The sequence below is a fragment of the Phyllobates terribilis genome, unplaced genomic scaffold (genome assembly GCF_046119375.1).
Source record: "Phyllobates terribilis strain yellow unplaced genomic scaffold, ASM4611937v1 Scaffold_4__5_contigs__length_816908805, whole genome shotgun sequence".
Taxonomy (NCBI): domain Eukaryota; kingdom Metazoa; phylum Chordata; class Amphibia; order Anura; family Dendrobatidae; genus Phyllobates; species Phyllobates terribilis.
Genome location: NW_027362764.1, coordinates 665,785,714 through 665,811,552, shown reverse-complemented (window position 1 = coordinate 665,811,552; position 25,839 = coordinate 665,785,714). Strand labels below are relative to the sequence as shown.

At 45.9% G+C, this 25,839-nt stretch overlaps 2 protein-coding genes across 7 annotated transcripts in view; both read left to right on the top strand.

Annotated features, from left to right (window-relative positions):
* PAG1 (phosphoprotein membrane anchor with glycosphingolipid microdomains 1) overlaps positions 1-25,166 on the top strand; it is a 203,434-nt gene extending 178,268 nt beyond the window's left edge. For all 6 annotated transcript variants that reach the window (XM_073679492.1, XM_073679496.1, XM_073679490.1 and 3 more), the window contains 6 exons: positions 12,790-12,990; positions 14,596-14,647; positions 15,238-15,334; positions 16,353-16,927; positions 19,563-19,622; positions 20,767-25,166. In XM_073679492.1, the coding sequence (XP_073535593.1) occupies positions 12,848-12,990; positions 14,596-14,647; positions 15,238-15,334; positions 16,353-16,927; positions 19,563-19,622; positions 20,767-21,120 (1,281 nt within the window). In that variant the 5' untranslated portion in view covers positions 12,790-12,847 and the 3' untranslated portion in view covers positions 21,121-25,166. The remainder of the gene's footprint in view (positions 1-12,789; positions 12,991-14,595; positions 14,648-15,237; positions 15,335-16,352; positions 16,928-19,562; positions 19,623-20,766) is intronic.
* The window catches only part of LOC141265862 (uncharacterized), a 1,005,842-nt gene that overhangs the window by 581,117 nt on the left and 398,886 nt on the right, over positions 1-25,839 (top strand). The window lies entirely within an intron of this gene.

Genomic DNA, 25,839 nt, shown 5'->3' with positions numbered 1-25,839 from the left:
ATTACAATTATATGGGTCTGGGAAAAGTTACTGACAGCACACACTGCAAAACTTCTCCTTTCCACTACAATGTGAAAAAGGACACATATGTACCGTATATACTTGAGTATAAGCCGAGGCACCTAATTTTACTTTTAATTTTAATTTTTTTTAAAAAACTGGGAAAACTTATTGACGCAAGTATAAGCCTAGGGTGAGAAATGCAGCAGCTACTGGTACATTTCACATCCTGGTAAGTATTGCTCCCTGATCCCCAATCCTGGTATGCATGCCCCCCCTCATCCCCAATCCTGGTATGCATGACCCCCTCATCCCCAATCCTGGTATGCATGGCCCCCTCATCCCCAATCCTGGTATGCATGGCACCCCTCATCCCCAATCCTGGTATGCATGGCACCCCTCATCCCCAATCCTGGTATGCATGGCACCCCTCATCCCGGTATGCATGGCACCCCTCATTCCAATTGGTATGCATGGCCCCCCATCACTGCACACATTAAATAAAATAAACACTTCTACTCACCTTCCTTCCCCTGTTCCAGCGCTGCTCGTGTTCTGCCAGCAGCTCACCTCCGCATCTGAGCAGCGCATGACGTCACTGCCATGTGCCCTCAGACGCTGAGGTGAGCTGCGGAGATATTCACTCCTCTCCACGCCGGGACTATGGTAGTGGAGAGGAGTGAATATCTCTGTTCTTTAATAGTGTGTGCACAGTGTCAGCATTGCCGCAGCTCCCGCTGCGGCTCAGCGATCCTCCGTGACCGCTACTAATGAGAATGCATATTTACCCTTCTTCACGCCCATGGGTAGAGAAGAGTAAATATGCTTTGTCTTTAGTAGTGGGCACAGAGGATCACTGAGGCGCTGCTGACACTGTGCGCACGCTATTAAAGAAATGAATATTCACTCCTCTCCACTCCCATGGCCGTGGAGAAGAGTGAATATTCATTTTCCTTTAGCAGCGGGCACACGTGTTAGCTGCAGCAGCCGGCTACTGCGTGTGCCCCGCTCCTCCGCCGCCGCAACTCCCCCACCATTATCCACCACTGGAATGTATATAGAATAAAGTATATACCCGAATATAAGCCGAGGGGTGCTTTTTAAGCCTAAAAATGGGCTGAGAAAGTCGGCTTACACTTGAGTATATACGGTATATATTTTTTCATATGAGGAAATCACTGATGAATATAGGTTCTAAAACACCGATGAAAATCGGTCCTCATTTTTACCTACGAGAAAATTTACTGTCTTCTGAATAAGGCCCTAAATATATTTAGAACACATTGTACTGAAAGAATGAATGTTCGATGTTAATTTAGGTAACTGAGGAAAAGCATTCCAGAGCAGAGGTGTAGCACCAGTGAAAATTGTGTGACAGTTTTACAGTACTGTAAAATCAAAGTAAGCACTAAAGAATTATAGCTTACCCCTCCCCACCACCTCCTTCTGGTGTATGGATTTACACTACCCCTATTGCTAATTTCCAAAAATCTACCCGACTAGTACTAATTTTCCACCCAAACAAACCCACTTAGAAATGATTTAAAAGTGATCATCTAGATTTTATTGTTGCACTTATAAAATTAGTAAAAACAAAAATGACAATGTTGCATTAGTTCAATCACTTTCTGATGAAGGTCGGCCATAGATGATCTGATAACTGAACGGATCAAACCGATAATGCGCAGTCACCAGAGTAATCTGTGATAAAACCACTTGTATGGACTATGGAAATTCTATTCTATTGTACTATAGGTATGTCCTTATCTGTCACTATTCACAACATTTAGTCTGTTAACCATTCCCAACTGGGCAATTTTTCCCTTTTGCGCTTTTGCATTTTTCCTGGCAGGCATGGTGGCCTTCAGCATATTCCCGGCTGTCAAAACAACTCATCGGCACCACGTCATCGCGTCTTGGGGTGTGGGCATTTAGCATGTAAAACTGCCCCTTTCTCCTCCTCGGACCGCTTACTGCTATTAGAGACAGATGTTGGAGTGTAACACAGCCGGCATCTGCCAGTTACGATGCAGCCTACGCTCCTGAGCCCGTATCATACACGAGGATCCAACATTGGACGTGACAGAACGTCCAATGTCAGGACAGGATTATTGAAGACTATAATATTGATGACTTCTTATTTAGGTTCTCAATTTCAGATCAGTGGGGGGGTCTGATTCTCAGAACCCACAACAATCACCTCTTCTTAAAGGGTCTCTCAGCTGCCTGATAGGAGCAGTGTAGAGAGCAGGAACACCACCACAGCTCTGTGTAGAGGCCGTTCTTAGATATTGCAGCTCAGCTCCCACTGATGTGAAGTCTTCTGTTTCTTCCTCTGATATATACATAGTATATTTGGAAGTGACCATACACATCAGATAAAGGACAGCTGTCTGCTTCTTTGGCCAAAAACTTTAATTCTTGCCCCCTACGATTGAGCTTGTGTAAGTTTTGTATAGGAAGAGAAGAGTAAAAGAGTAGAGGTGTCCCACAGCGGCCTCCCACCGGGGAGAACAAAAGGTTCGGTTGTTTAAATTCAAAATATCCAATTTATTTGGAGGCCCACATACATCTTAGATGGTCGACAGAGTCTGCTGAAAGACAGTCAACCAACTTTACTTTAAGGCCACGGCCCCACTATCAGTATTTGGTCAGTATTCGGTTAGTATTTTTTCTCAGGAGTGGGAGCCGAAACCAGGTGAGGAACAATCAGAGAAAAGGTATAATAGAAACAAGTCACCAATTCTGTATTTATCACCCACTCCTGGTTTTGGCTCCCTCTCCTGAGAAAAAATACTGACTGAATACTGACCAAATACTGATAGTGAGGGCATGGCCTAAAGCAGAGTTTCCCAACTCCAGTCCTCTAGAGCCACCAACAGATCATGTTTTCAGGATTTACTTAGTATTTCACAGGTAATAATCCCATCACATGTACAATACTAAGGAAATCTTGAATACGTGATCTGTTTGTGCCCCTTGAGGACTGGGGTAGGAGAACACTACGCTGAAGGATCCCATACATACTAGATGAAAGTCATCCAACACCTCTGACTATCTGCTGTGTATGAAGACCTCTGAACTCTCCCCCATCAGATGATGTCAGGGGGAGAGCAGTATTGGACAGTTGTAATTTAATGCCTGATCCTTTGTTTTCAGGAGAGCTAATCCACTACCAAAACTTTCTGGCTGCAGTTTGTTCCCCTCTCCCTGTTCAAAAGATCACGAATACTCGTCCAAGCTCATGTGTATGGGGAAGTTGGAAATGAGAGCTGTCGGCCGAACAAAGTATCATTTGACAGCTCTCTCTTTTATGGATATCTTAAAGCAGTTGTTCAGACTTTGGGTTCAAGTTTGCAGTCACTTTCTGTGCGCTGTCAGGATTCTTTAGTGCTGGGAGCGAGCGTATGAGCACAAGTATATGATTTGCATATGATCACATGTCCACTAGACCTGTGCGGCCTCGCGCAATACAAGTGAGCTGAACGAGGCTGGAGACGTCTAGTCGGAATGTGGTCGATAGTATGCAAATCACATTCCTACGGTCACATGAGCGCCCAGTCCCAGCAAATCCTGTGAGGATTCCCAAATCTTTATTCACATAGTGACTGCAGGCTTGAACCCCAAGCATGTACAACCCTTTTAATGTGCATGGGGGTGTTTATCCCTTCTAGCATCCTATCGCATATCTTCTCTTTTTAGGTTAAGTTCCCACAATGAGTTTTTGGTGACTTTTTGATGCTGTGTGTTTTTCTCTGTATAGAAAATTGAGCGCCTTATAGTTCCAGCAAAGTAGATGGGATTTATAGAAATCTCATGTCCACTGTGGTTTTACTTTTTAGCCATCGTAAACTGACCTGCGGTGCGGGTTTGAAATCCGCAGCATGTCAATATCTCTTGGGAGAAAGCGGAGTATTATGTGCAGATTTTCCCCATTGAGGTGTGTTAGATGCAGAAAATTTGCAGGTAAAAAATCATGTAATCCACACATGACTGTAACCAGGGGCGGACATATCATTGGTGCAGCCGCACAGGGGCCCGAGAGGTCAGGGGGTCAATTTCCACCTCCAAAGCAGGGGAAATTGCATTTTGAGGAGCTATTAGGCTGCAACGGGCTATGTACTGTTCTTGCACAGGGGCCCTTTTCTATCTGTGTCCACAAGTGACTGTATCAATAAAGTTTTTTCTAAGCCAAATACCAGGAAGTATAAAAAACAAGGCAGCTTTAGTTAAAACATGACATACGAAAAAGAGAAAAAAAACGCAGCGTAAAAAGCTGATAAAATGTAAGGAACCTAATTTACCTAATAAGTGCAGAAAATCTGCAATATCAAAAATTCACCAAACACTCATGGTGGGAACATGGCCTTACCTGAGCATATCCAGGAGCCAATGTCACCAGATAGAAGCAGCTGTAGCTCCTCAATAACACAACGTGTAATAACCCAAGCGGCGCGCTCACACTTCAGCTCCGCTCTCCTGGAATGAAATATTGATTTTCCTGCCGCCCGAAGCTATAAATCTCGTGAATATCCTGTGAATGTTGATGCCTTGTAATTGTGTCCAGGGAGAGAAATAACGGTGGCCGAGGAGGCAGCGTCCCACCCGATACTGGCACCTGCTCCCTGACTAGCACTGGGGCCTGTTCACACGTCTGCCTCAAAGTCCATTTTATTGGCATTATACTGCATATTAACCTTACTTTCAAAAAACCTATTATTTACCACACTCAATAAGCATGACATACGCAGATTTGGTTGGAAAAATTTATGGCCATGGCCTTTATTAAAAATTCTTATACTTAAAAACCATAACTTTAATAAAACTCTTATAACACCGCAGCTTAGCCATAAGCTCAAGCCCGTTTACCTTACCAACCTGCTGTCCATTCATTCTCCTGAACGACTAACCCCAAACGGCCATCGTAACTAAAAAGACACGCATGGCCCCGTCCCACCATGGGCCAACTCAACCATTGCTTGTAAATTTAGGTTGAATATGTCAAGACCTACATCAGATAGGTGAACACAATCAACCTGAAAAAGGCCTGGCAATCCTCCTTCCAAATCCACGTGTCTAAATGAAAACCCACCAATTAGTGGTATGAATTTACTCAAAGACCTGTTTAACCTTTTACGTATTTTCTCACAAAACTTCAGCTCCGCTGACTTAACCCACCAAGGCCTGGAAATAACCTCAGAAAATATAATCTTAACATTATAAAATGACTTTTTTAACTTTAACAAACTCTTCTTCATCTGGAATAACAGGTCAATAGTGCCCAACTTCCCAATGTGGTTTCCTCCTAGGTGTACGATAATGATGTCAGGGGCCGGAGCTCGAATACCCATTAGGGTCACTTGATCCAAAAGACCTTCCCATCTTTGTCCACTAATTCCAAACCAAAAAATTCTCACTTTATCAGAAGACAATGATAAATTTGGCCCGTAGCAGCGCTGTTGCGCCCTCCATTCAGCCCATCGGATAAATGAATGGCCCAAAATCCAGACTGTGGCACCTAGAAAAACTACAACAGAAAAAACAATAGTGTTAATTAACTCCTAATGTACAACTTATAACATTTCGAATCCCACCTTCCCAATCTCTTAATGACTTCCTCACTCAATCCCAATCTGGCGGCCTCTGTCGCAGCACCAATCCTAAAGGAATGGGTAGAAAAATATCTATCTCCCAACTGCATCACCGACAAACACTTTTTAAGAATACTCCTAAACTGGAATTGTGTCAGAGGCTCACCAGACCGATGAAGCAGGAACTTCTCTCCATTTGCCGGGCGAATATCCAAGTAGCTCCTCACCCTGCAGACTGGACAGATAGCTGCATCCAAAAAACATTTTAAATGAATATCACAACCTTTACCGGACTGATCTGTGTTTGACCTAGCTATAAAAAGCATTAATGATTTTCTTTCCAACTTCATGTGCTGCCATGACAATCCTTCTGTGCCCGTCTTACTTCTGGGTAACAGCTCACCTATACGAAGAGCTCCAAAAAACATTAAAACTTCTGCTGTGGAAAATAAAATAGCCTCAAATTCATTATAACAACAAGTAAATGCCACTTCACACAGATTTCTTAGCATAGTTGGGGAAATCGGGCACCTTCCATCACGAACAAAACGCTTCCTCTTGTACCCCTTCAATACCTGCTTAATTTAAAATTAATCATTAATTGGATGCTGACCCAGAATTTTAAGAAAGAAAGAAATACCGGATAATTTTTTTGCTATTGTTGAATATGCAAGCCCTTTATCAATACATGTCAACACAAAAGTTAAAGCAGCCTGCTCCGAACCCCTGTCAGCTCTCAACCTGCCACCCGCACAGAATTCTGACCACAGCTCTCAAGCCGCCAGGTAACCCTTCCAGGTTGAACCCGCTAGTGACCTTTGCAACAATTCCATTATTAGTCCCAGATTATTCCCCACAAATATCCTGGACAATCCTCTCCTATCCGTTGAGCGCGGGGTGCGAGCCTGAAGAAATCTGAGAACTGTAAATGAGAAAGTGATTCAGCAACTATACTATATTTATTATCAACTTCTACCGCCTTCAGCCAAATGTTCCTTTTGAGACACAACAGATCTAAATGCCTGAGCAGTCTAACTACTAATTTACATTTACTTGACAAGCAATTTACAGCAAGAACTACTCCTTTCCTACTGGAATGAATGAGAATATTCCTATTAGACAACTGCTCTCCCCAAATCGCTATTGACACCAAAATGGGAAAAACTTCTAACAAAATTATATTATTTAAAACGCCATTATTTAACCAGGCAGGTGCCATTTCTCTGCACACCACTTACCACCCAAATAGACACCAAAACCTAAGGAAGAATTTACATTCATATACCACTCCAATTCAACCTCAGCAACAAAGGCAGACCGCCAGATTGATAGGCCATTAATACTGCAAAAAATCTAACCAGACTTCTAAATCTTCCTTGACCTCCTTGGTTATGCGCACATGAAACTGCGGGTTCCCAACCCCTTAAAGGTGTGCGGACAAGCGTCTACTGAAAACTACCCATAGGCATAACTCTAGACGCAAAGGCTAGCAAACCCAACACAGACTCAACTTCTTTGACCATTGCTTTCTTCTTACTGAATAATGTTAGCAATGCATTCCTACATTTGTCAATCTTAACTAAAGGTAATCGACACTCGCCCCTAACTGTATCTACTACAATACCTAATCAATACAACTAACTGGATGAATAGTTTTCCCTCTAGCTAGCGGGATACCAAACTCCACACAAAATGATTGAAAGATAGGTAACAGCTCACTACAAACATCAGAATCAGCTGAGCCTACAAAAAGAAAATCGTCCAAGTAGTTCTCTATACCGCCCTTCATGGACTTGACTGCTGTCAACCACTCCATAAATGAGGCAAACGCCTCAAAATAAAAACACGATACTGAACAACCCATAGGCAGGCATTTATCTACATAGAAAGAACCATTAAACCGTAAACCAAGAGAATTAAACAAACTAGGGTGTATAGGCAGCAGCCTAAAGGCAGATTTTATGTCGGCCTTGGCCATTAAAGCCCCAGGCCCAAAACTTTTAACTATCTCCACTGCCGTATCAAATGATGTATAGCTAACAGAAATAACGCTATTGTCAATGCTGTCATTTAAAGAAGACCCGTACAGATATGATAAGTGGTGAATAAGCCTAAACGAATTTGGCTCCTTCTTAGGGACTACACCCAGAGGTGATAAACGAAAATTCTTAAACGGACGCACCCTAAAGGGGCCCGCTACGCTCCTTCCACTATTTCTTTACTTATTTTCTTCTCTACCACCTCTGGGTGTAGATCCACAGATTTTAAATTATTCACCCATATGCAGCCTTCCCCCAGGGATTGGGGAATATAGAAACCCTCCGTAAAACCACTAGTTAGTAGACTGGCTTTCTTGCGGTCTGGGTACCGCTCTAACCAGGGGTGCATTTTCTCCAGATTTACTGGAGTCGATGCCCTTGTTAAGGTGCTCCTTTGTGGAGGGCTGTCCTGACAGGCTCGCTTTTTTAAAACACCTGGACATAGGATGTGACCCTCCACAAAAGGAGCACTCGTGTTTGTATTTGCAGGTGTTGGGCCATTTACACTGTGTTTCATTGAAAGCGAAGCAAGTACCTTTCCTCATTGTAGTTTCAGCTGGTATTTGGCGCTGAACATTAGCAGGTTTGGAGGGCAACATAAGGTTCAGCCACAAACCCACATCCTTAACCCCCCATCTAAGGGTTGGGTATACCGATAGCTTCTGTCTAAAATTCTCATCATAGAAATACCAGCTCCAATTACCAAAGTGTTTGTATGCTTCCAATACTATTTCCACATGTTGGAAAAGCCCTGAACACTTGCTGGGAAACCTCTCACCCATAACACTGGCGTAAATACAAAAGGCTTGCAGCCAATTATTAAAAGACCGTGGAATCGGTCTGCGTCTATCATCGTCTTTCTCCAACCAGGACAAAAAGTCCTTAGAAGCTGGCAGCAAAGACAAGATATCCAAATATTCATTACGCCAAATTTTTTCTTTCACTGTTATGGGTAAGTGATAACCTAGGGGGGAGACAGTGCATACTAACGCTTCCTTATAACAATCCTCCCCTACCCCTTTAACTCCTGAAGCTACAGGAGTTAACATGGATTCCTGCTTTCCCCTCTCGCCCCCCAGGCCCTGGTCTAAGTGCTTCCATACCTAAGCTACACCCGGGGCCCTGGAGGACAGACTAGCTGGCCTAGAAGGCACAGCAGCGGGCTCTAATAAGTCCCTCAATGAGGACAATACATGTGACAACTGTTCCAGAGTGTAGTGTGTATCATGATGGCTATACTCACCGCCCTCAGACGACCTGTCCTGACTGTCCTCACGCCTGAAGACCTTGTTCTCTGCGGGCTCTCCAGCTTGCGGACCGTCAGCCTCAGGACCAGCAACGGCTCCCTCCAGCTGGTGGTCAATGGAGGCCAACTTGATCCTTGTGTGTGGGGTGACATCAGCGGCACCCCTGCGTCCTCGTCTCCTCCCTGGTGTCCCGTGCGCCCTCACTGGGGATGGAGAGTATTGCTCCGGCGCTCAGGACCGCGCCGCCGGATGACGTCATCAGGGCTTCCGGCTCAGCGGCAGTGATGCGCTCCTCCAGCGCTTCCTGTTCTCCGTTCAGTCTGCGGGCGGCACTCGGTCCGGGCACATCTCCCTCATCCTGGTCCAGGCATCGACGGATCCACGACAGGGCACCTTCCTCCCCCATCTTGCGGCACAGCTCCTCCATCAGGGCGTCCATGGTGACACAGGCACGGCGGCGGCAGCACTAGATGAGGAGCGTTTGAGGACTGGCACTCTCCTCAGGCGCTGCCATCTTTAATACCCTGCACCACCAATGTTTAATAAATATTAGGACCTTATCAGCAGCTGTCGCATAGGGAAGAAGTAGTCTTCCCCCTGCGACACCTCACTGACAGGCTGGCTACCTGACCAATCCCCAGCATGGCGGGAAACCATTCCAGCCACATTAACCCTTTCAGGAGAGGAAAACAATGCATAATAATGCCATGCATTCCCCTCCTGAAGGTCCGGGTCTTAACATTCTCATGGTTCTGAGGTTTCTAAAGTAACAGAATTTTCTAAGCTCAAATGTTTTCATAGCAAATAGGATTGTAATTATTATAACAAAGATTCTCATTATTTAACTGAATGTGAATCTGACATAGTAATAAAGCTGCGCACAACGATAGATGTGGTGATTTGCGGGTATACGGCTCCTGCACGGACGGGTATACAGCACCTACACGGACGGGTATACGGCTCCTACACGGACGGGTATACAGCACCTACACAGACGGGTATACGGCTCCTACACGGACGGGTATACAGCACCTACACAGACGGGTATACGGCTCCTGCACGGACGGGTATACAGCACCTACACAGACGGGTATACGGCTCCTACACGGACGGGTATACAGCACCTACACAGACGGGTATACGGCTCCTACACGGACGGGTATACAGCACCTACACAGACGGGTATACGGCTCCTGCACGGACGGGTATACAGCACCTACACAGACGGGTATACGGCTCCTACACGGACGGGTATACAGCACCTACACACAGGGCCAGCGTCGGCACCCGGGCAAATGCCGGGGTCCTGAGCAGGCAGAGGGGCCCACTGGCGGTCGCGGACCCCGCTGGGCTATGGGCGGAGGAGAGCGGTGTCAGCGCCCGCCCTTCTCCGCCGCTTGCTCAGGGCCCCGGCAGGCGGATACTTACCTCTCCCCGTGCCTCCGCAGATCCGCTGTCTTCCTGCTCTGCGCTCCCTGTGACATCTCAGGTCAGAGGGCGCGGTGACGTCTTTCCTCCGCGCTCTCCCCTGAGCCGTCACAGGGAGCGCTGAGCGGGAAGACGCCGACAACGCTGGAGTTCGGACCCGAGCAGCGGGCAGCAGGTAGCAGGTGCGGAGGAGGGAGGTGAGTATTTGATTTTTTTTTTTTAATGTATGGAGGCATGGGGCAGTATAAGGTGGGGAACAGCCTGCATGGGGCATTATAAAGGGGGGGGGGCAGCCTGCATAGTGCATTATGTGGGGGGAACAGCCTGCATGGAGCATTAAAAGGGGGGGGGGGCCTGTATGGGGCATTATGTGGGGGGTAACAGCCTGCATGGAGCATAATAAGGGGGGGACAGCCTGCATGGGGCATTATAAAGGGGGGGGCAGCCTGCATAGTGCATTATGTGGGGGGGGACAGCCTGCATGGGGCATTATAAAGGGGGGGGGCAGCCTGCATAGTGCATTATGTGGGGGGAACAGCCTGCATGGAGCATTATAAGGGGGGGGGCAGCCTGCATAGTGCATTATGTGGGGGGGAACAGCCTGCATGGAGCATTAAAAGGGGGGGGGCCTGTATGGGGCATTATGTGGGGGGTAACAGCCTGCATGGAGCATAATAAGGGGGGGACAGCCTGTATGGGGCATTATGTGGGGGGGAACAGCCTGCATGGAGCCTTAAAAGGGGGGGGCCTGTATGGGGCATTATGTGGGGGGTAACAGCCTGCATGGAGCATAATAAGGGGGGGACAGCCTGTATGGGGCATTATGTGGGGGGTAACAGCCTGTATGCAGCATTATATGGGGGCCAGTATCCTGTATGGAGTTTTATAAGGGGACCAGTATCCTGTATGGAGTGTTATATGTGGGCCATTATCCTGTATGGAGCGTTATATGGAGGCCAGTATTCCGTATGGAGCCTTATATGGGGGCCAGTATTCCTTATGGGGCCTTATATGGGGGCCAGTATTCCGTATGGAGCCTTATATGGGGGCCAGTATTCCGCATGGAGCCTTATATGGGGGCCAGTATTCCGTATGGGGCCTTATATGGGGGCCAGTATTCCGTATGGGGCCTTATATGGGGGCCAGTATCCTGTATGGAGCGTTATATGGGGGCCAGTATTCCGTATGAAGCGTTATATGGGGGCCAGAATTCCGTATGGAGCGTGTTATGGGGGCCAGTATTCTGTGTGGAGCGATTTGCTGGTTTCTGAGCTATTGTGGAATTTACAATAGATATCACTCATGTAATGTAAGAAGTGAAATCTTTGCATTGTACTATATATATATTTCTCCGCCGTATCTCTGCATCATGAATCGTGGTATGTGTTAAAGGGGTATACGGCTCCTGCACGGACGGGTATACAGCACCCACACAGACGGGTATACAGCACCTACACAGACGGGTATACGGCTCCTACACGGACGGGTATACGGCTCCTACACGGACGGGTATACAGCACCTACACAGACGGGTATACAGCACCTACACAGACGGGTATACAGCACCTACACAGACGGGTATACAGCACCTACACAGACGGGTATACGGCTCCTACACGGACGGGTATACAGCACCTACACAGACGGGTATACGGCTCCTGCACGGACGGGTATACAGCACCTACACAGACGGGTATACGGCTCCTGCACGGACGGGTATACAGCACCTACACGGACGGGTATACGGCTCCTACACGGACGGGTATACAGCACCTACACAGACGGGTATACGGCTCCTGCACGGACGGGTATACAGCACCTACACAGACGGGTATACGGCTCCTACACGGACGGGTATACAGCACCTACACAGACGGGTATACGGCTCCTGCACGGACGGGTATACGGCTCCTGCACTCGTCCTCCATGCAGTGGATGGTGACGTGTCCTTATCTATATGCGTGTATCCGTCCTACACTGACTCCTGACTGCACAACGTTTGGGATCGTCTAATGAAAAACTGATTGGTGCAAATTTCATTAATCACTTTTAAATGACTTCTGTGAACATTTTATGATACGGGGATAAGGAAACCTGAACTTTCTGCAAAGCTGTGTTTAGGCAGCGGTGGCCACAATTGTTCATTATCACCAAGAATTCTTTGCACACTCTCTTATGACCGGAGCAGGTGCAGTGCGGTGTGCGGTCAGCCTGGCAGGGCCTGTCGCCGGGATACAGAGCAGCGCTGCCACCTTGTGGCCACAAGTGTTATGTACGTAAACAAAACAAATGTGACATTGTAAATATAATAATTGTTCTCTTTTTTTACTGAAAATTGCAGGGATCCTTTCTTGGTTTTGGTGTGAAATAACAGAGAGGAATATGGTTGATGCCTAATAATGTCGCAATTTCAGTGTTAGATCTTTACTTGAAAGCAATATCTTCACAGGTTACAATCTCCCAAATGTTCTTTTTATCTTGCAGCAGCAAATCCGGTCCTACAAATGAGTCCTCGATGTGACTACTTCCCCTGTCGCTGACAATGGCCCCAATCTTACAGAGAATAGCTGGAAGCTGGGAGCTCAGCAGTGAACAGGTGCTCCTGATCTCATACGGCGGGGTAGCCGTTGTATCCACCTTGCTCGTGATCACCGTCCTCATCTTCCTCTGCTCCAGCTGTGACAGGTGAGATCCGATCACCCCACAACTGGGGGCAGAACCCTGTAACATTACTGCTATTGTGAGACTACAACTCCCTCTTTGCTGCTTATACATTGGTTGTGGCAGAGAAGGGGGCTGGCTGCCTGGTTATTATAATAGCTGAGCCAGCCCCCTTCACTGGTTATACATTGGTTGTAGCAGAGAAGGGGGCTGGCTGCCTGGTTATTATAATAGCTGAGCCAGCCCCCTTCGCTGGTTATATATTGGTTGTGGCAGAGAAGGGGGCTGGCTGCCTGGTTATTATAATAGCTGAGCCAGACCCCTTCACTGCTTATATATTGGTTTGGGCAACGAGGGGGCTGGCTGCCTGGTTATTATAATAGCTGAGCCAGCCCCCTTCGCTGGTTATATATTGGTTGTGGCAGACAAGGGGGCTGGCTGCCTGGTTATTATAATAGCTGAGCCAGCCCCCTTCACTGGTTATACATTGGTTGTAGCAGAGAAGGGGGCTGGCTGCCTGGTTATTATAATAGCTGAGCCAGCCCCCTTCACTGGTTATACATTGGTTGTAGCAGAGAAGGGGGCTGGCTGCCTGGTTATTATAATAGCTGAGCCAGCCCCCTTCGCTGGTTATATATTGGTTGTGGCAGAGAAGGGGGCTGGCTGCCTGGTTATTATAATAGCTGAGCCAGCCCCCTTTGCTGGTTATATATTGGTTGTGGCAGACAAGGGGGCTGGCTGCCTGGTTATTATAATAGCTGAGCCAGACCCCTTCACTGCTTATATATTGGTTGGGCAACGAGGGGGCTGGCTGCCTGGTTATTATAATAGCTGAGCCAGCCCCCTTCACTGGTTATACATTGGTTGTGGCAGAGAAGGGGGCTGGCTGCCTGGTTATAATAGCTGAGCCAACCCCCTTTGCTATTTATACTTTGGTTGTGGCACAGAAGGGGGCTGGCAGCTGATTTCTCACACAGCTCAGGTCTTGTGCCAACCCAAAAGAAGCAGTACTGTGACGAGCACAAACTGGAACTGGACCTGCTGGCATCCAGGACCAGATTGTGGAGCCTTCAGACATGAACTATATTAGTAAATTGGGAACATTAAACATCTAGATGGACAACCCCATTAAGAAATTAATCAGCTCAGACTTCTGGACCTGGAGATTGTGGTTATGTCCGACTCTCGTACTATTGTACCTTTTTCTTACCCCATAGCTAGATCTGAACAAGTAAAGGTTTTCCCCGTCTCAGATCCAGTCCCTGTGGTAGAATAGGAGAGGCAGAATGTAATCTCTTTCCCTGGTCTGCGAGGACTCTGCAGGGGTGAAACCCTCTATGATTATTCATAAGCAGCCATATTAATTAAGAAATGCTGATGAAATCCCAGATTATCACTTTAATTTACATAACGGAGAAAGAATTCCCCCCCCCCCCCGCTCCACATAGTGCCCAATGTATTAGTATGGATACATACATCCACAGCTTTGGGGTGCAGTGTAATGAAGGGTCCGGCACAGGAATATAAGGGGTAGGGGGCATGCCCCATCGCTGTGCCCCATGTGTCTGGATTTGTATTATTTCCATCTTTTTAATTTTGATTGTTCATTATGTTTTTTGTATTCTAAAGAGGGAAAAAGAAAAAATACCAAAATGGTGACCATGAAAACCTGATGAATGCGGTGAGTCAGACTGAGCTTATATGTGAGTGAGACAAAGGTGTGCAGCTTTCCAGTAAGGGCTCATTCACATGACCATATTTTTGGTCCGAGTGCTATCTGTGATAAAAACGGATCTCACTCGGACCAATGTTATTCAATGGGGCAGTGCAGAGGAGCGATTTTTTTTTCACTGACCAAATCTGCATGTGAAAAAATTGCAGCGTGCCCTAGTTTCTTCCATAAATCGGAGGAGACTCGCCCATTCAAGTCTATGGATGCATGAAAAAAATCAGATGCCGTGCGGAGCCACAGTATAGCATCCCGTTATTACGGACACATTGTAATTCTGTAAAATAGGACACTGTAAATGGTCTTATAAATGGTTAATAGCTGCTGTGAAAACAGATTGTACACGGCTGACATGTGAGAAAAAAATCATCCCACTTTTCTGGATAAAACTCTGAATGATTTTTTTAACCGCTCGTGTGAACGTGGCCTAAGTCTGTTACTATTAGCCTTGTGCATAGCTGCCATGTCTGACTCCGGTGCTGTATTTACCCGCTTTGCCTTCATTTCCATAATTTGGTGTATACCTATATTTCTTGTTCTAGCCTTCTGACAAGGAGACGCACAGCCACTCTGTGACAAGTCTGGGAACCGAGGCACCGGCCAGTAGTTGCCGCAATGGTGCGGTCAGCACCGGCGATGGTAAGCACATGTCTGGTCCCATAGTGCAGGACTGGCTACAAGACGACTGCAGCCCAACCTTGAGTATCTCTAGTTAGTAGTATTCATCCGGGGTTGTGAGGAAGGAAATGGTTCGAAAATAATAGATGAAAATAGATATAAGATGCAAAGTTCTCTTGTAACATCATTATTGTAACATACAATTCATTATATATTTCCATCTATGACGGGGAGTCCCAACAGTCGGACCACCAGCCATCAGCTAATGGCATACTCTCTTGGGAGAAACCCTTTAATATACCTCCTTCGGGGTGAAAGCTTTTGTTTTTCTGATTAATAGCTCTAACTTCCCTGTATAGATGTAGATTTTAATGTTAAAGAGATGGTCCACTACTCGGACAACCCCTTCTGCATCACTATGTTTATCCCCAGTAAAATAGTAGCACTTATACTCCCTTCCGGTGCCGGCGCCGTTCCACTGGCTCTCCTGGGGATCGCATGACATAAGCTGCGGCCAGTCAGCAATGGCTTCACTCTTCTCTGCTACGGATGTAATTAAGCAGCTGCTGTTGTTTTCTTACTTACTTCGGATGTCTTTATTTGTCCGAAGGAGAGGAGAAAGAAGCCGGCGCTGATTGACCTCAGGGATTGCGTGACATTACAATGTCACACAATCCCCGGGAGAGCCAGTGAGTATAGGTGGTGTTATTTTGAGGAAACACACGGATTTAGAAGAGGTTATACGAGTAGTGCAATGCCAAAAACTAGACAAAAAACAAGCGCAATGACCATTCTGAATCGGGGCCATATAGGGAAACCTGGCAGTAAAGTGTTAAGTTTCCCTACAGCGCCACCACAGGGGAAATAAAGTATCACACAATGTCTACCTTGACCGTATTTATAGGGGTTACCTAGTTTAGAAAACTATTGTTTCCAGTATTTGCCATTATTTCTGCTTTTGATGCTGCTCATTCTGTGCCCTATGTGGTGTGTGATTTACCCCAAGCTTGGGACTGATAGAGGATTTGGTTATTTGCAGTCTCAGAAGACAGTGCTGCGACCTGTGTTCCCACATATGAGGACGCGCAGAGCTCTCTCCCGGACCTGTGTGATCCTCAGGACTTGGCTGGAAAGTCGATGAGATGTCCTCAGACCAGAGAGCTGCCGCAGATCCCTCCAGATAGCACCCTGGAAACGGGAAGTCTAGAGGATGACGCTCCTCTGTACAACGAGGGGCCGTACGAGGTCCTGAAGGACAGCTCTTCCCACGACAACATCATCGAGGACTCGCTCTATGAGACGGTGAAAGAACTTAAGGACATCAGCTCATCAGCCAGTGCAGAAGAAAAGAGTCTGTCCATGAATGTGCAGCATCTAGCACAAGCGGAGTGTAGAATGGAGGCTGTGGTAGAGTACGCCTCGGTGGACCATAATAGAAAGAGCAGGCAGAGCATCAACACTCCGAGTGCGGCCAGCACGCCCACCTATCAAGATGACGACGATATTCCTCCGCCTCTGCCCAAAAAACTATTGGACGAAAATGAGAACGTGCAGAGTAAAGAAGCCGAGGAAGAAAAGCAGGAGCCAGAGGGTGGAGCAAGCACAGACTGCAAGGTGAGTACTGCCAGCGTGGGAGGTCAAAGCCCATTCCCACTGATAGTCCTGTGCTAGTTGATGCAATGCTTTAAAACACTCTATAAAGACCACCCGTCACCAGGTTAAGGGTCAAGTTTCTCTTACTTTATTCCTGCTGCTCCCCTGATTATTCAGCTTTTTTTTGGAGGGGGGGTTAAATCCAGCATATCGTCCCAGAGATCTGGGGCTTTCTATCTTGTGCTAATTTTTATGGTCTTAACTGAGGGGTGTGGCTCACAGGGTAATTATGCAGAGCAGCCTAAAGACACGCCCCTGAGGATCTAGTGAGCAACGCCCTCTTGTGGAGACAATACAAATTTGCACTAAATTATAAAGGCCCCATATCTATGGAACCGTATGGTGAATTTAAAAAAAACAAACAAACGCATATTATAAGACCAAAAACTGGAAACTTTTAACCTGGTGACAATCCTCTTTAAATGGTCACTATATTTCCGTACAACTGATACATTTGATACATTGACACAGCTCATTACACAATCTGCAAATCACTGTATTTAAAAATTATATTACCTTATCCCTAAAACACCACACCACTGGGTTTTTTCCTTCTGTATAATTTTTATTCCACTGCCTTTTGTCAAGTAAAATCTGCCTCCAGCAGAAGAGACACCTGGATGGATTACAGGATATGGGTGTTGGGCTTTGTCTCTGTGCTTCTGCTCTCTGTCAAACTGCACACAGGCATAAACTAACGTCTTTCAATACTTGGCAGGCAAGAAACATTGCTTGTTTGGAAGGGTGGGAGCTTAAGTTCCAGCACCTATAGTGCTGGCAGAATGCTTTTAAAGAGGACCCGCCACTTAAAAAAATATATATATTGCAATTTACAAAGCATGAGAATAAGGACAATATTAGACTGGTATGTGCACCATAGACAGTTTTAACATGTAATGGGCATGAGGGCAGCAAGACAGGTACTTGAGGCTCCATGTTGTGCACTCACGATCAATAATCTGCCATTTGGCTGAACACACTGGCCATGCAGCTGGACTCTTCTCAGCTCCAATATGGCCTTAAGAATCTCTGATATATCTGAACTCTTTATTTTGTCAGTCAGTGCTGTGATTTTCCGCATTTTTCTTAGGTATATACATAGAATTGCAGATTTGTTAAACCTCTGACCTTTTTTATGCTGTAGTGATGTATAGTACATTGGATGGCAAAACACTTATGGAAATCGCAGGCTTTTGTGATGTAAAATCAGGTTAATTATTACAGCCCCTCCACCTCCTGTAGTCGCAGCACAATTCAGGGGAAATAAAGGATTTTGCTGATATTACAGTAGTAGCCATATTTTGGTTTTCCTTGGCTATTATGTAATAAGGTAGTGTATGGTACGTGGGGGCTGTGTATGGTGTACGTGGGGGCTGTGTATGGTGTACGTGGGGGCTGTGTATGGTGTACGTGGGGGCTGTGTATGGTGTACGTGGGGGCTGTGTATGGTGTACGTGGGGGCTGTGTATGGTGTACGTGGGGGCTGTGTATGGTGTACGTGGGGGCTGTGTATGGTGTACGTGGGGGCTGTGTATGGTGTACGTGGGGGCTGTGTATGGTGTACGTGGGGGCTGTGTATGGTGTACGTGGGGGCTGTGTATGGTGTACGTGGGGGCTGTGTATGGTGTACGTGGGGGCTGTGTATGGTGTACGTGGGGGCTGTGTATGGTGTACGTGGGGGCTGTGTATGGTGTACGTGGGGGCTGTGTATGGTGTACGTGGGGGCTGTGTATGGTGTACGTGGGGGCTGTGTATGGTGTACGTGGGGGCTGTGTATGGTGTACGTGGGGGCTGTGTATGGTGTACGTGGGGGCTGTGTATGGTGTACGTGGGGGCTGTGTATGGTGTACGTGGGGGCTGTCTATGAGGTACGTGGGGGCTGTGTATGGTGTACGTGGGGGCTGTCTATGGTGTACGTGGGGGCTGTGTATGGTGTACGTGGGGGCTGTGTATGGTGTACGTGGGGGCTGTGTATGGTGTACGTGGGGGCTGTGTATGGTGTACGTGGGGGCTGTGTATGGTGTACGTGGGGGCTGTGTATGGTGTACGTGGGGGCTGTGTATGGTGTACGTGGGGGCTGTGTATGGTGTACGTGGGGGCTGTGTATGGTGTACGTGGGGGCTGTGTATGGTGTACGTGGGGGCTGTGTATGGTGTACGTGGGGGCTGTGTATGGTGTACGTGGGGGCTGTCTATGGTGTACGTGGGGGCTGTCTATGGTGTACGTGGGGGCTGTCTATGGTGTACGTGGGGGCTGTCTATGGTGTACGTGGGGGCTGTCTATGAGGTACGTGGGGGCTGTGTATGGTGTACGGTGGGGGTAGTGTATGGTGTACGGTGGGGGGGGTGTATGGTGTACGCGGGGGTGTGTGTGTATGGTGTACGCGGGGGTGTGTGTGTATGGTGTACGTGGGGTGCACGGCTTCTCTCTCTAGTGGTTAAGGCTGACAGTCCGGTTTACATATTAATCTCTACATTTAGGCTCTTAGCGAAGGTCTTTGTTCCCGAATCGTCAGATAATAACCCTGGAGGATTCGGAAAAGAATAAACTTGGCTTCAGCTCTTCACAGAGTATTGATCGTTTCCTTTTCTTTTAGAGACAGAGTTGCATATCCTATAAATCTCGGGAAGAAGACCCCTGCCTGACCGAAGATGATGTATGTATATAGTGCAGCTGTACGCTCCGCGCACTCACTTGTATATATTATATATATTTCTATGTCACCCCGCTGCTGCGATGTGCAGCTCGAGAAGTAAATTCTAGGAGGGATGGAACATACACAAGCAGTGGTACCCTCAGATCAAACCCCCTAATTAAATCAACCCCAAAGCTAACACTGCTGAGAACAAGACCCCCCCCTGCGCCCTTTCTGCAGGTGTCTGTACCAACAAGCACAATAGCAACCTGTTTTGATTATTGTGTTTTTCTTTTCTGCTTTTTGGTGCAGATTTAACAGTGTTTTGTTTCATGTGTCTTTGTAGTGCAGAAACATTGGGATTTTTTCTGGCTTCCCATAGAAGCCTATTGGGTACAGTTGGGCATCAGTTTTCATGAAATTACATCCACTTTGTGTGAACTGTTAAATGCAGCTGACTTTCTGCACAGAGAAATGCAGCTTTTACGCAGTGTGGTAACTTGCCCTAAGGGTAGTCTGTCAGCGCAAAATGACTGTTCAAACTAAGCCCAGGTGCTCGGTACATCATGGTGTGGCCGCGACGTACAGTGCATCTTCCCACCTATTTGTTTTCCATCTATCTGCGTCCTGGCTCCTGTAAAGATAGACTGAAAACAAGTAGTGGGAAAGGTGCACTGAACTGCTCGGCCACACCAAGAGTGCACCTAGCGCCTGTGCTTGGTTTGAACAGTCATTTTGTGCTGACAGACTCCAGCTCTCAGGTAGCAGGGTGCCCTTATGTGGGTGATTGCTCTTTGTGCCTGAATCAGGTCCCATATACTCCGGGGAAGACATTGTCACGTGCGCTCTGAGCTCCTGGCACTGGAATGAGGGTGCGCCACCTTTGGCGTCAGGACCCAGCGTGGCGGGGCAGTAGATCCCCAAGTGGTGAGGATATGCTAACCAAATCTAATAAATAATGGCCTATATATTATAATATAATGCTTATAGACCTCTGGGGGTCCTGACCTATTGGATGTCTCCTCCACCCTGCTGTATCTGCGTTAGCTTGCAAGGTCTCAGGTTTTCATCAGGGACATGGTCACATAGTCATAGACACATTACACTGCTTTATTGTACATTTATTATTTGGAATATTTGACTTATATGAATCATTTCATTCTAGATTTCTGCCATGTACTCAAGAGTGTCCAGAACTGGCCAGTCTCTCCGACTCCAGGAAGACCTCTCCCATTATTCCTACATCCAAGATGTCGAGACCTCCCCAACGGCCTGTAATGGAACGTATGCAACAGTCAGGGACATTGACAAAAGCCCCAACCTTATTGGCTTGTCACCTCCCATGGGCATAGTGAACGGTGAAGCTGACCCCGAATATGAAGCCATTGCAACATTATGTCATGAAGAAGACAGGACTATTACTCTCTCGCCATCTTGCCAAGGGGTTCTCCAACATGGTGAAAGTGACTATGAGAGTATTGGGGATCTGCAACAAAACGGAGAATTCACTAGACTTTGAAGTATGCAAAAATAAATCAGTGGGTTTTTTTTTTGTTGAATATAGCACAATCCCTTTAACGGGTGATAATCATGTATCCTACCTAGTTATGGATTGATTTAAAAGAGAAAGCACACGTCTGCATACAAAGACAATGTCTCCCTGCTGCATGAAAACATTTGCATATTTTTATTTTTCTTAGATTTTTTTAATGTGCCATTTATTTTATTTTTTTAATGTTTGAACTCTGCCAAAAACTGGATGACCCTGAGCTCCATAAGTTTTTACGGTACTGATACATCCCGGTATGTCCTATATACGGTACGCCATCGGAGAGTGAAGAGCCGGCTCCACAAGCTGCATTTTTACTTCTATATAATTTAATTTAATCTGTCAAATTTATTTTGTTTAAAAGTTGTTCTGAGCCTGTGTATTATATGATGTCCATCAGTTTTCCATATTTTATGTCACACATCTGTGTAAGATCAGATAACTCTGATCATTGGCGTTCTGACCATCGCATCAAGAGGCCCAGTGCCCTCACCGGTTTTTGGGGGATCTTTATGGATATATGTGTATGTAAGCAGCTCTGTTTAGAGCCCAAACATACATGGAGATCCCAACTGATCCCTGTAGGACATATCTGATAGAACGTATAAAGCATAAGACCCCTCTGATCTTATCTCACAGAGAACAAAGGATCAGAAATCAGATACACCAAATCCTTGTCTCTCCCTTGCTTTGGGAAGAGTAGAGAAGCCCCCATACATTTTAGACTAATGTTGGCTGCTCCCGCTGATATCAACAGGTCCGTCTGACACGCTAATGTGTATAGACGTGCCGGCCAACTGATTGTCGGGGAAGATGTTGAATGGACATGTCCGTTTTCAGACTGTCGATCGCTTTGTTCTTCAGGTGGCTTTCTCCTGGAGAACACAATAGTTCTCAGCCAGACGACTGTGTATGGGAGAGACGGTTGAGATGGCTATTGGCCGAAACATCTTTCGGCTGACAGCCATCGAATGTGTATAGGGCCTTAAGGACTGTTGGTTGAGTCCACTAATATTGGCGGGTTCAGCCAACATCAGCCTAATATATACAGGTGGGCCTTAAAGCTTGCCATAAGCATGAGATATTTATATGCGGACCATTGCAGTTCCAGATTATTTTGGTGAAATCTGCTGATAATCCCATGTGTCTGACTACGCGAGACATCAGATCAACAGCAGATTCTACTACAATTTGCAGGATCTGCCATTGATCTGCAGATAAATATCTTGTATATGATCCATTGTTACATTTTGCCCGTTGATGGCTGGAGATCTTTGGGATGACACACAATTGATGGATAACCTCCTTTTACATTGCAAAGTTGTTTGGTTTTATTGGAAGTAATTACAAAATTGAAATTTCACAATGTTCCTAGATAACAGGATCAAAAGAGTGTGATAAAAGAAAAATAACTTTGTAGAATATGTATTGGCGTCCTGTGTAGGATGCACTCACATGGTACTGGAGTAAGAGGCTAATGGCAATAAAGAATAAATTTTATAATAATATTGCTGCACAATTCATAAAAAGCCCAAGGACCTGTGTAGATACCGGTTAGAATCAGTCGTAATCTAATATTTTCATATGGGTTTTAATATGGATTGTAGGGTTTTAATATAGATTGTTGGGTTGATCTGAGGAGCCCCCCCCCCCACCTCTCCCCAACGTGGGGACATAACGAAAATCACAAGTGTTGGACGGACTTACTTTAGATCTAAATGTTAGAGGTATCCTAGATTTCTCGTAAGGGTATGGTCTGCACAGTAGGGTCTCATTCAGGTGTCAGTGACTTTTCTTGCACACAAAAAATGACCGATTTTTATCAGTGTTTTGGATCAGATTTTCATCCGTGTTTGATTAGTGTCAATTTTTACCATCAGAATTTCTCGTATGCAAAAAATAAATCACAGAGGTTTTTCCAGCTTCTCCCATCAAAGAATGAATAGCACACGGAGAGCATCCGAGAACTGATTTTTTTTTTTTTTTTTTTACTCAGAGCCATAGACTTGTATTGATAACTTTAAGTCCTCAATTTTGTGTTCTCTGTAAGCTGAACCGAAAGCGGAGACTAAGCCCACTCGGGGGGAATACACACACCACCTCCAGAGTTTATTGGACGACCATTTATTTTAGTAGGAGACCCAATCCTATAATAAATATCAGTATCCATGAGCTGTGACAAGTATTGTAGCTTACCTCGTTCAAATAATTGAGTCTGAGATCTGTATAAAGAATATGTATGAAAAAGATATGAAGGCGTCTGTACAGATGTATTACATGTTGTGAAGATAGACATACTGTGACTTTTCCTTTGCATAATTTCTGTAAATGTTCATTTCTCTGTTACTGTACTGTGGGTGGGCTGATCCTGGTGGGGACCTGAAGAGTTCCAAACAATCAGTTGCCTTCTGCTGCAGCTCTACCCTCCCCTCTCACAGCAGGAGTCTCACAAAACAGCCTAAGGCTTCCCTCTCGGCATGAGTCTCATACATGGGCTAAGGCAATGAGAAACTGCTGGGGCTTCCCTTTCCTCACCCTCACAGCATGAGTCTCACACATCAGGCTACATCTTCCCTTTCGTCATCCTCACAGCATGAGTCTCACCCAACAGGCTTCATCTTCCCTTTCCTCACCCTCACAGCATAGGTGCTGCACAGATATACTGCTACAGCTTCCTCCTCCTCAGCCATTTCCAAATTCTTAGAGGTTGGTCATTACTTCTTTTATTGCTTGCCTATCCTCAGGAAAGGCCATAAGTAGCTGATTGATGGAGGTGCGACACCTGGCACACCCGCAGATCTTTTGTTACTGGCGCCGGATGTTCCCGGAACACAGCAGCTCTGTCATGTCTATAGTTGCCGCAGCCGGGTATTTAAGGTCAACTGCCTATGTACTTTAAGCAAATGGGGTGGATCTGCAGTACCAGCCGCGGCCACTATAGTTTTATTGGAGCTGCTGTCTTCCGGCAGCATCTGAGAACTGTATCGGTAACAGCTGATAAGCAGTGTTGCCGGATGTCACACCCCAGCGATCAGATAGTATTGGCCTATCCTACGGGTGGGCCATCAATAAAAAAGTAGTGGCCAACCACGACCTTTAAGTGACTAGGGAAATTTATGAACATTAACAGTGGAGCTACAGGCTTCCAAATGTTGAGGCCGATTACATTTTTCCATAATAAAATATTTTACGACTTTACATGTGATTCAGGAAAAATAAGAGGAAGTGTATCGTAAAAGTAAGTCTAATGCTTGCAGAACCCCCTCCATGTGCTCCCTAAATTAAGGGGGTCAGATAACAGTAACCAGTATGGGACAAATGGGCGCACTATCGCTGACAATAAGGGTGTCGGTTCCGTCCTGCTTATCTGCACATTACTTAGCCCAGTGATCAGACATGACTGTCGCCGGACCACTATGGCTAGTGCTTTCTTCATATAGATCTGTGCACCTTACAGAGCAATGTAATAATTGTGTATAACGGGCATCTCTCTGTATAAGCTTTCCCGTTGTTATATACCTTCTTTTACAATAATACTGCCATATAAGATCTTGGGAAGACTCCACCTCGAGAGGCAGAGACGTAACTTAAAGGTCCTGCACACCGATGTAAGATCTGGAACGACTATGTGCCATCTAAAATAAAGGCTTTTAGGTGGGCACCCTCATGCACAAGGTCCCAGGTGCGACAGCTACCTCTGGACCCCCTATAGCTACACCCCTGTTTACAGGTAGTATGTGAGTGTCTAATGATGAAATAAAAAAATTCTGGTCTTTTCAGGTAAAATGTATGCTGAACACACTTTCAAGATTTTTTTTTTGGCCACCAAGCTGTACGACTGTTTTGAATGTAATGACATTTGCCAGCAGTGATGCCACTTACTGCATGCTAGGAAGGTGCCATGTCCTGTCTATAGCGATGTATTATCACACTGTACAGGAATCTACAGTGTTTTTTATTACTCGTCTCAACTTTCGCCTGTACATTAATAAATGAAAAGCCTGGAGATTTTTTAACTATTCTTTGTCTTTATACTTTTTGTTAAGATTATGTGGGGAGCCGATTGGGGTGTATTTATTAAAAAAAGAAAAAAGGATGTGCATCCGTGAAAATGGTACACATTATACTAGCTATGTGCACTTGATACAAGTGTTATACGTTGGCATCCAGCCTTCATTCATACGGTATAATCAGGGCGTATCGACCGCGGCAATGACTAGAAGCAGCGTTATGTAGGGGGCCAGCACATGTAGTGTATGTGTGTATGCTGATTAGCATTTAGTATTCTTACTTGTGTAAGGATTAAACGATATGCAAAAAAACAGGACTCTCTCAAAATTAATAGAAATTTTATTACTGCAAAACAACAAGCCAAAAACACTTAAAAAAAAACCATGGCCTAATGATACCGACCACATAGCCCGTAATAGAGTTGTGGTCACCCTGATCATACTATTAAATACTATTTAGTCCTCAAGCATCCGTTCCCGGCCCCCTGCAGAATGATGAGCATATGGGCACTATGACGTCTGTATATTTGTTCAGTTATCCGCACAAGCACAGTTGTATTTATCGGCGTCCGCGCACTCTGGCCGGTGTACTCTTGGTCAGCATGGATTATGACTTCCACTTTGCTTCTTGACTATTCACGCATGCGCAGTGGGATATGGTGTGACTTCCACCATACAC